Source organism: Contarinia nasturtii, unplaced genomic scaffold, assembly GCF_009176525.2.
Source record: "Contarinia nasturtii isolate CC-2019 unplaced genomic scaffold, AAFC_CNas_1.1 Cnas_scaffold_5131, whole genome shotgun sequence".
Taxonomy (NCBI): Eukaryota; Metazoa; Arthropoda; class Insecta; order Diptera; family Cecidomyiidae; genus Contarinia; species Contarinia nasturtii.
The window spans coordinates 1-11,211 of NW_022202409.1; the positions used below are offsets into that span (position 1 = coordinate 1).

General features: G+C 31.2%; 1 protein-coding gene and 1 long non-coding RNA gene across 2 annotated transcripts; both read left to right on the plus strand.

The window, feature by feature from the left end:
- The first annotated feature begins 107 nt into the window (after positions 1 to 107).
- LOC116351284 lies at positions 108 to 552 on the plus strand. The gene is made up of 3 exons (XR_004202118.1): positions 108 to 206; positions 323 to 338; positions 534 to 552. It is a non-coding gene; the product is annotated as an uncharacterized LOC116351284 (long non-coding RNA).
- A 3,071-nt stretch (positions 553 to 3,623) lies between these two features.
- On the plus strand, positions 3,624 to 5,590 carry LOC116351283 (putative ankyrin repeat protein RF_0381). The gene is made up of 11 exons (XM_031783365.1): positions 3,624 to 3,823; positions 3,920 to 3,973; positions 4,069 to 4,167; positions 4,234 to 4,332; positions 4,405 to 4,500; positions 4,581 to 4,679; positions 4,749 to 4,847; positions 4,935 to 5,045; positions 5,112 to 5,204; positions 5,277 to 5,355; positions 5,423 to 5,590. Exons 1-10 carry the CDS (start codon positions 3,772 to 3,774, stop codon positions 5,348 to 5,350), a joined length of 876 nt encoding a protein of 291 aa, XP_031639225.1. The 5' UTR covers positions 3,624 to 3,771; the 3' UTR covers positions 5,351 to 5,355; positions 5,423 to 5,590.
- The last annotated feature ends 5,621 nt before the right edge of the window (positions 5,591 to 11,211 follow it).

The following is an 11,211-nucleotide window of genomic DNA, read 5'->3' on the forward strand; positions in this document are numbered from 1 at the left end:
TTACAGTTTGCACACAAAAATTTAATTTTTTTCAACTAATAGGAACTATCGCAAAATTGCGGTTTGAAAATAATGTGTTTACGGTTTTGACAGATTATTAATGTCGACGTATACGTAACCACAGCTGTCATAATATATACGTAACTTCGTATTTTCACATTGTGGAGAATTTTTTCTGTTTCATTAATAATGAATCATTATTTTCTGTAATAAATAGAAATTTATTTATTTATAATTCTAATAGAATGAATTTGAAAAAATAAATAGAATCATTTATATGAAATAAAAATAATTCTAATTTGAAATAATACGATTTTGTTAGGTTCCCATAGAATGGTGTGAGTATTTATAATTTAGTTGTATTATTTTATATGCTTTATGTGTGTGTACAATGATTTTTAATTGATTTAATTTCAATTTGATTTACTTGAATGATTTTTAATACAATTTTTGTGTTGAAACTATAACATTCAAATACATTCCAAATTATTGAAATAAATTTGATTTTTGCATCTAATTCACACTAAAATCAGATGGCGCTCATTAGCGAGATTCGCAAAAAAAAGTCTCCAATCTCATATACGTCAACCCCCCTTGCGTACACCATACAGGGTACAGTGTACAGTGTGCCACATTCCCACATTAACATGGCCAAAAACCCGTTGCTCTGTGATTTTTAATACCCAAAATGCATAAAAAAACGATTTTTAGAGATTTCAGCATTTTGGGGTGATTGCAATACTTTACTCCACACAGTGGGTGTGCGGAAAAGTAAAAACTAGGGCAAAAAAATGCACAGGAATTCACGTAAATTCACACTTTTGAATCGAGTGGTTATTGATGAGTTCGGTGAATTCGTGTGAATAGAATGAAATGTGTCAAAGTGAGGTTATGATAACCGCAATATTTTTTAATTTATTATTTTTCCAATATTTCCGATTGTTTCTGATAGAAAATCGCTCAAAATTGAAAATAAAATTAATTTTTATTAAAAAAATATAAAAAACATTTACAATTTTGTTACACAAAATATAAATATTGCAGTAATTGCCAGCAGAAACTATTCACCACTATCTCACATATTTGAATGAAATCGCTGTGAAATTCACTGGAATTCATTCGTTTGCTGAAAAATTCAGTTAATTTAGATATTATTATAGAATTCAGTCGTTGAAAATTTTGAATGAAGCCCCTAGAGTAAAAGTCAAAAATAAAAGACGATGAATTTAAATTCTTCTCTATCAGCATATGGATGATAATTTTTACTGAAACGATTTTAGTTGTTTTTTTACTAAAATTTTAAAGTAAAAATAACTAAAAAAATTCCCTTCATATTACCGAAAAAAAAATTCCATAAAATTGACTATACATTTTCAGTAAATATACAGGGACCGGTTCGTGCATATTTCTATGCTTGCCTAGATACGCTAGGTAGCATAGATATGCCAAGCATAGCGGCAAATGCAACCGACGCATCGCCGTCCACTCTGTATGAACATACACATGTTCGTGTATGCAGGCGGCCGTGCTTTGAGAGACGTACGCATAAGATATAGCTCGAATCGAATGACGACGGGTGCGTTGCGGCTTGCCTCTCCGCTATGCTTAGCATAGCTATCAGGCATAGAAATATGCGCGAACCGGTCCCTCCTTCATATTACCGAAAAAAATTCCATAAAATAAACCGATTTTTTTCAGAAATATTTACTCAAATTTAATAGTGAATTTTATGGAATTTTTTTTCGGTAATATGAAGGGAAATTTTTTGGAAATTCCCTATCAGCATATGGATGATAATTTTTACTGAAACGATTTTGGTTCTTTTTCTAAAATTGTAAAGTAAAAACAACCTATAAATGTAACTCAAAAATGTTCCTTCATATTACCGAAAAAAATTCTATAAAATTGAATATAAATTTTCAGCAAATATGTCAAAAAAATTTCTCTTCATATTACCGAAAAAAAAATCCATAAAATAAACCGATTTTTTACAGAAATATTTACTCAAGTTTAATTGTAGAATTTATGGGAATTTTTTTAGAAAATAAAATGAAAAGTTTACGGTAAATTTAAATGAAAAAAGCGTTACATTTTTTTAGTAAAAAATACTGAAAACAAAACATTGGAAACAACATAATTGAACACTGAAAATAATCGGAATATGATATTTTTTATAATAACCCCTCCTCCGAAAAATCGCACTTTCACGTTTATACCCCCCTAACATTTCAAGGGTACGCACTTTTGTTTGGTGCTGTTCGGTTAATATTCCAATTTACCATAGATATTACTTTTCCGCACACACCTAGTGTGTAAGGTAAGGTATTGGAATCGGTCGAAAAATTAATACCCTCAAAAAACATTTCTGGGTGTTTTAGGAGCCAGGGAACACGAATCTAGCGTTTTTTTGATGTCCGAATGTATGTGCGATCGCTGTACGCAAAAATTTGTTAACACGATAACTTTCAAACCAGAAAAGTAATTCAAAATCTGACTTCACAGGATGATTGGGGGTGCCGAGGAATAGAAACCATTGGATTTTGAGCGACTTTGGTTGATAGAGTGAAGTGTCATGTCTGGTATGATTCCCATGGCCATCCATAGGAAAAATTCAATTTTTCTTCCAAAGGTGATGTTTAATATATTCTTAAACACTCAAAAATATATTGGGGGGGTTTTGGGTACGAGAAAACCGAATATGACGTTAGTTTTGCGATACAAATAATTTTCGACACACTTTTCATACAAATATTACAAAAAAATTGGAAGCCATGCCTGAATGATATCGTAATGAGCTGAAACTTTGCACAGGTTATTTTTATCACACAAAAATACCATTCCGAGAGTTTGAAGACATTTCAATGCATATTAGGGGTACCTCCTGAACAAAATTTTGGATTTTTCGCTCAAAAACGAAATGTTGTATGGGAAGTGTGCCTTAATATGCATTGAAATTTCTTTAAACTTTCGGAATGTTAGCCTTTTGTGAAAAAAATAACCTCTGCAAATTTTCACATGATTACGATATCATATAGGCATGGCTGCGATTCAAAAATTCCCATTTTTAGTAGTTTTTGTATGAAAAGTGCTTCGAAAATTATTTGTATCGTAAAATTAATGTCAGATTCAGTTTTCTAGTGAATTCTTTGAGTAAAAGATTTGTAATAAATGCATGTTGTGGATCACGGTGCGGAAAAGTTCATCTTACGGATGTAAGACATTTTATTTTGATTATTTTCTCATTCCACCGTTTATGAAGTGTGTAATGAGATTTATAATTGTAATCGTTCATTTCGTTTCAAGTATTTTTTTTATCATTATTCAAGCTAAATTCAAATTTCATCTTTGAAGGAGTTATACCAACAACATTCTTAATTTTTACTCATCTTTTCTTTTTTTAGAGAGAGAGAGAGAGGGAAATAAAATGTCTTATCACTGTTTAAACATTTCGAAGCAATTGGCTTGCTGTAGCAAATGTGGTCAAATCTAATTGGTTGTTTCGACATAAATTTAAAAATCAGACCACTATTTTGAGATTGAGCATTTTAATCAGTCTCAACTATATATTTATTCACAGTCATTTAACCTTGTGTCATTGCTATAAATATGGAGGTTAAACGCAACAAGTAATCATTCTATTTGGAAGATACTTTCGGTAATTTCACATTTCGATTGCCGCTTTCATTATAAGAATAGTGTTGCTATTAAATTTATTGGATTAACTTGTTAATAAATCCTTGAGGGAGGGAGTGTTTAATTCAACCAAATAAGATGATGAAATTTTTATTTGTGATTGTTTTTCTCGTCGGTGCGAGTGTACAAGGTAATTTTATGTGAAGACAAACAAATAGTGAAAATTTAATATCCCTAGTAACGAATCTAATATCAATTATGTCAATGTTTTCAATCATTTTCTCAGACAATATCAACGGTACTGATGGCAGTGAATATCTTTACAATGCCATTAAATCAGGTTAGTTGAAGACGATGAATATTCCTTTCATTGAATGATTTCATATATTCACAACGGCTTTTGATGTTTAAATTATTTCCGTTCATTAAATCTAGGCAAAGTAGATGTAGTCACATTTCTAATCGATAACGGTACAAATGTGAATTCGTTTGAAAATTCTGGATTGACACCACTCCAATTGGCTGTTGCTAAAGGTATTTTTCAATTGGGAATTGAAAATATAGCATATGTTCATTAAAATTATATATATTTTGTTGCAGGTCAAACGGAGATATTCAAAATTCTCATCGAACATGGAGCTGATGTGAATTATGTAAACAAGAAAAATATACCTCTACTTCAGATAGCAGCAATGTTCGGTAATTTAGCACAATTTTGAATTAACAATTTCTTATCTACGTACTAATCAATGTTACTTTAAAAACTTTCAGATAATTTGGAAATATGCAAAATCTTAGTCGCAAATGGAACAAACGTGAATGCAAACAACAACAAATTCACACCATTACATAGTGCCGCTTTATTCGGTGATTGCCCATATGTTTAGAAAGTAGAATTGATTTTAGTTGATTTAAGTTATTAACTGTTTATCTGCTTAATATTTCAGGCTCAAATGACACGGTTGAATATTTAATTGAACATGGAGCAAACGTAGCTGCCGAAGATGGTTTAAAGTTTACACCTTTACACTGGGCTGCCATGGCTGGTATAATTTCCAATTTTTGAATAGTAAAAATGAAATTCAAATACTTTGTCTGTTTGATCAACATTTCAGGCAATTTAAAGACTTGTAAAAGTCTAATTGCACATGGAGCGGACGTTAATGCAAAAGCCGAAGGGAATTTTACACCTTTACATGCCTCAGCTGTTCTTGGTAATTATTTATGTTTTTTAAATAATTAATATTATATGTGTACGATCAATGCGCCAAAGTATTAAATTCATTTAATCAATGTTCCAGGCAATAAGGAATCTGTTGAATATCTGATTACACAGGGAGCTAATGTCAATGCTATCGGTGGAATGGGAAAGGCCTCCATGCACACGCCTCTTCATGATGCTTACTATTTTAGTAATTCCAAATATTTCAAAATAAACATTGAGAATTTCCAATATAAAATTTGTTTTCTCTTTTCAGGCAATAAAGAAATGCAAGAGGTCTTGATTGCCAATAAAGCAGATGAAAATGCAAAAGACAAAAATAATAAAACACCACGTGAAATGGATACTGGTAATGATTTATTTTAAATTAATATTTAATAGAGACATTTTTTAATCGAAACTGTTTAATTTAATATTCTAGAGAAAGGAAAAATAGAAAGATCCGGTTTGGTTGCCTTTATAAATGATGGGAAGAGAATGTTCCAAAACTTATAGGAAATGTAAAGTCACTTTCATCTGAAATGTAGAATAATCAAGCTAAACCCGATTTTTTTATTCACTTTTCAGACAACGAAGAATTTACGCTGATGTGAATGCGAATAACATTGATGATAAGATACCGAGTAAAATAAGTACTATTAGTGCTTCATTTAATTTGAAAATGACGTTTTACAATAAAAAAATGTTCTAATTTCGTTTTGTATATAAAAATAAATACTCCGATTTACCACTAAATTTTCATACCTTCTCTGCCATATTTATTATGAATCTTAACTTGCAAATGTATGAAGGAATAAGGAGCGATCATCTTCAGATCATATCAAACTCCTTCTAAAACCTTTGACGTCAATGCCCTCCCCAAATCTCTGGCGCAGTCGGATCGGACGTCCGGGAATTTGCTAAGGCTTTCGGACCGGACGGACGGACAAAATTGGACAAATTTCTGTCCGTCTGTGTCCGGTTGACACCTTTAGGCGCAGATAATAGGCCCTATACAGATATTTTGAATTTTTCTTGGAAAATTATATATTCGAAACATGGTTCATTTTAAATTATACTGTTATTACTAAATTCGTTTCAATAAAATGGGAAATCTTAAGATCTTTCGATATTAATTCTCAAATCAGAGAGCTGTATCAATCGTCCACTCTTTCTGTTTTTCTCTCTTTCCATTTCACTCTCTTTTTCTTACAGATTCTCAGACAGATCTCAAGCCTTTCAATGTGTAATGATTTCGATTCAGTTACTCTTAAAATATGACAATAGAAGCAATACTATTACTTCCGCATCGCTGCATACAATGGAATTCAAGTGGTTATTAGTTTATTGATGCATGTTAAGTTCTTTTTCGCTTATTTTGATTAATCTGCTTATGAATCAAAGTCACATTTCATCATCTATCACAATTGCTTATTTTTAATGTCTACCGATTAAAGTGAGAATACCGAATTCGATGATCTCGATTGGTTTTCTACAAATAATAAAGAAATTTCTTTATCAAAAATTTGGATTAAAAAATTGCTCGTAATTTGAAAGCACTTGTGAAAGAAGTGGTTTTAAGGTACAAAAATGTCAATAGCTGTTCTATTCTCATTAATGCTGAATAAAAATCATATTTCACCTTTGTTCACGTGTCTAAGAAGCGGTCTTATTACCAAGTATCACATTTACCGACCCCTTTAAAAAAACATTAACCGATTTGTTCACATTAGTTGAAATTTAAATGGAATAAAATCGATGAGAATAAAAAACATAAGTGTTTGTATGAGTGATGATGAGAACTAGGGGATAAAAATGCGACAATAAAAGTAAACATCGTCCACCCTTCTCACACTCTCTTTCATATTCCCGTTTGCGGTAGCATTTGCATTGTTCGCTATAAATCCCGTGTGCATGTGCGGTTGTGTGTATATCACACTTCATCATCAAAATACAATAATAAGGATACACGGTTGCGTCTATTCACACTTGTCATGAAGCGTCGTCGAGACAGCACCGACCGAATAGCAACAGTAAAAAATAGCTCACAAACAGTTACATTTCAATTTGAAAGTGATACAAAATTCGCTGTGAATGAAATATTCTCAACGTCAATTTAGCATTTGGAGTGCGAGCAACCCGAATACGAAACATATATACATTAAATATGGCATTATTGTGTATGCATTGCAGTATGTGTGTGTGTGTGTGTGGTGCACTCGTCAATGCCACTTTTAAACGAAATTGTATACAGAGAGGTACTACCTTCTTCTTACTCAACAGGCAATTCAACAATAAAATATCAGAGATTTGTGCGCGACGCGCGACAATCCAAACGCCACTCTTTTACCAAATAGCAATCACTATTACGGCAACGACAACCGACGACCGACGATGATGATGTACAATATCATTCTCTAATATGCATTGCAAACGCACACAACGACACATCCCCGTACCAATTTTGAAGAACTGACACACCGCTTCGCCTCATCATCACATGAAACATGAAAAATCACTGGCAAAACACTACGGCTCGTTTGCATACCATTTCATTTGATCCGAAGCACTCACTACGACCGGAACACATTTTCATATCACATTCACACCACAAACAATACTCTTTTAACGATAACATTTTTCGCGTTCGACGAAGAAATTTTATTTATGTAATTCATTAAATTTATTTCATATTTTCGTTTTACATGAAGTTTTTTTTTCGGGAAAAGTTTTTTAAGTGAATTAATCAGTTTTTGTTGACTTTTTTGAAAACAACAAAAGACGGAAAATATAAAAAATTTAAAGGGAACTTAATACAGCAAAAAAGGGAAATTAACGAGAAATGTAAGTTGTAAAAAATTGGAATTTTATATTCGATGTGATTTTAACTTAAATTTCGGTGATTATTCAGTTTTTTCACTTTTACGTTGGAAACGTTTTTTTTTTTATTAAGTTCTAATTTTCACAGTTTTATTCGAGCAATTCAGTTATTTTTTTAATAAATTGAAACGAAAAAAATTCAAATGCAAAAATGCCATCAATTGAATGAAACATAAATCGGTGGATTTTTGTGAATTCTCATAAAAAATTAAAAAAAGCTTGAATGAATTTTATGCAAATTTCCGTAATTTTCCATTTTCTCATCATTTTTTGCATATTGGTTTTAAGAAATTGAGATAATTGCACGGCGATTCTAGTTCAGAATTTCTAGCGAGAACAATTTCCCCAGAAAAGTCGAAAAATTTAAAAAGTCGAAAATTATATCTTCCAAAAATCAGCGATTTTAGAGTAAAGTTAAGTTTTGGTTCGTTTTTCGTTATTAGAATTTCTAATTTAGAAATGGGAGAAAAATAATCTATACATGAAGGGAACATTATTTTAAGCAAAAAGTGTGAAAAACTGAGAATTTCAAGGAATTTTTTTTCTTCATTTTATTTACTTCCAATATTCCTTTCTATAAATTTGTTCGAAAATTCATTAATGGTGGCTTCAAAGAACTTTCGAAATGATACCGATCGTTTCTCAAATGTGTATAATATGTAATTTTAAATGTATTTTTCTTATTTGATTTTTTTACTTGAATTTCGATCAACAGTTATTGATTCAATTTTAAATCGGTCTGAGTTCCCAAGGAAAAATTATTTCCAAATAAGCGTATTTCGGTCTCCTAAAAAACTCAGATGTTCAGCTAAAGAAATGTCATCGAATAAAAATCCATGTTTCGTTCGTGCTCTTGAAAAAGGTTTTCTTCATTATCATTTACGTTCTTCGCTTGCCTCACCCACCTATTATATATTAAACACACTTTTATAATTGCAAAACTGCGTAATAAGAAAAAGCAGTAAAACGGAAGTAAATCAAAGAACAAATAAAACTATTTTAATAAACAAGACACAAGTTGGAGAGTTGCTGGCGCGAATCGATGTGAACGTAGAAGTGATGTTGTCTTGCAAGTTTTAACATGTTATAAAGTTTTAATATTTGCCGTTTGCATTTCCGTTACGAATGTTTGCATGCAATTCGAATGAAAACTTGTGCATCAAAACTTTATGAACGACAAGGATGTGGAAGGAAATTCTATATACATATTTGACTCACCCCTCTCTCTCTCCTCTCTTCCCCCTGTGATTCTGTTTACTTTTTCCATATATTTACAATTCACCGTTTGCTCCTGTCAGCCGGATGAAAAAGAATGTTTCAAAATAATTACAGAAAAAAATAGTCACTTGAAAGATGATGCCTTGAAAGCATATTTTTTCACACAAAAAAAAACGAAGCGAAATCTCCCACCTTAAATGGACGTGGATTACCACTTTCATCGTCGCTTTTTTTCGTGGGTTGAAAGACGGAAATCCGTTGCGAAAACATAAGCATGCAATACAAAAAATGATGACACACCAAAAAGAGAAACAACCGAAAAGTGAAAATATGAAAGACAAACAAAAAGCGCACGTCTAGCCCGGTCTTTTCAAAAGGCGGTAAGATTAAACGAACAACAAATTGAAAAGTTTAAATCGATTGACTGCACGGTTTTCAACGGTTATTTGAATTGAGATTTAAGAGATTTATCATTTATTTGAAAGGAATTGTTTATCTTTGCTCAATTGAAAAGAGATTTTCAGAAGAACGTCTTGAATATCAGGAAATTTTCACTGTTGCCAATCGAAATTGACTTTTAATACACGGCTTCTTTTACATTTTCATCCGAAGATGACAATTTCTTTAGTTTGTTTCACAACTTCTGATTAATCTGGTGGAGCTTATCTGAACAGCTTTTTTTTAATTCTGTCGCCAACATCTGAAAATCTTTGATGGAACCCTCTCTTTACGTGCATTTAAAACTCTTTGGATATGCACTCCCTCTCACCAAGCACACCTCCAGAAAATCTCATTTAAAAGAACTTCAAAATTGGAACGACATTTAAAAATTTCTCATATTTTTTGTATGTAACTAATTTGCAATTCAAAATTGTGAAAAAGTGACAAAAAAAGCCAATTGCAACCATATACGCGAATAAATATAAGCGAAATCTCATCTTATTGAAAAAGTTCTGGTATACATTTCGTGCACAATAGAAGGCTCATTTACATAAGTGTAAAACTCAAACAATGCGAAATTACTGTGAATGGCATCATTTTCAACTAATATGCAAAATAGTCGAAATTTAAAATATAAACCACTCGTTGCATATGCTCATCTGGTGAATTCTCACACACGACTGCTCTCATTCGACATATGAATGACTCTTCGCATCGCTAACACCGCAATATGCAAATGACAAACAAAAAGGAGAACTAGGAACGGCAAGGAGTGAATGCAAAAATTCATGCAAAATAAACTAACGGATAAATTGTGTTTAATTTATTCAAAAAGTTCCCTAATTTTTTTATTTCCCCATTTTTACACTCTTTTTTGGGTATTTAAGGATACGAGAACTATTGAATGAATTTAAGTTCTCGATTTTTTAATCATTCATTCATTTTGTAATGAATTTGATTGAATCGCAGGGATTTTAGGGAATTTAGAAGATTTTGATACAGGCAGATAACAATTTCCATTCGTACGTGTGCTTGAAATGTTGATTGTTTGCGAATTTTATCTCAAATTGGAAGGAAATTCAGTAGAATCTGCAAATCTCATGTAAAAATTGTTTCGGACGAAGTTGGAAAAAAATAGATGGAAATCAAGAATTTATCAGTAGAATTGCGCTCACTGATAGAGATAGCACTGCGTGATGTACACTGTGACATTCTATATTTGTAGACACACGAAAAAAGTTTATTTTTTAAAAAAATTCTCAAAAGATGGCGCGCTCGACAACGTTCAAAAACGTTCAAGTGTCAAACATCACTTATGTCATGTGTGGCATTGTTCAACGCGCCATAAGTCAAATTCTACAATGGTTCTATATATTCAATATAGGTTTTTGTAAATTTACTATGAAATTTTATAGTAATATTACAAATTTTGTAAAATTAGTATAGTATTTCATAGTAAATTTACAAAAACGTCATATTTTCATATTTTGTAGAATTACTATAAAATGTCATAGTACATTTACAAATTTTGTAAAATTACTATGAATATTCATAGTACATTTACAAAACCATCCAATTTTCATCATTTGTAAATTTACTACAAAATTTCATAGTAAATTTACAAATTATGAAGATAGGACGTTTTTGTAAATTTACTATGAAATTTTGTAGTGAATTTACAAATGATGAAAATTGGACGATTTTGTAATATTACTATAAAATTTCATAGTAAATTTACAAAACCATCCAATTTTCATCATTTGTAAATCTACTACAAAATTTCATTGTAAATTTACAAAATTTGTAAATATACTATGAAGTTTTATAGTAATTCTACA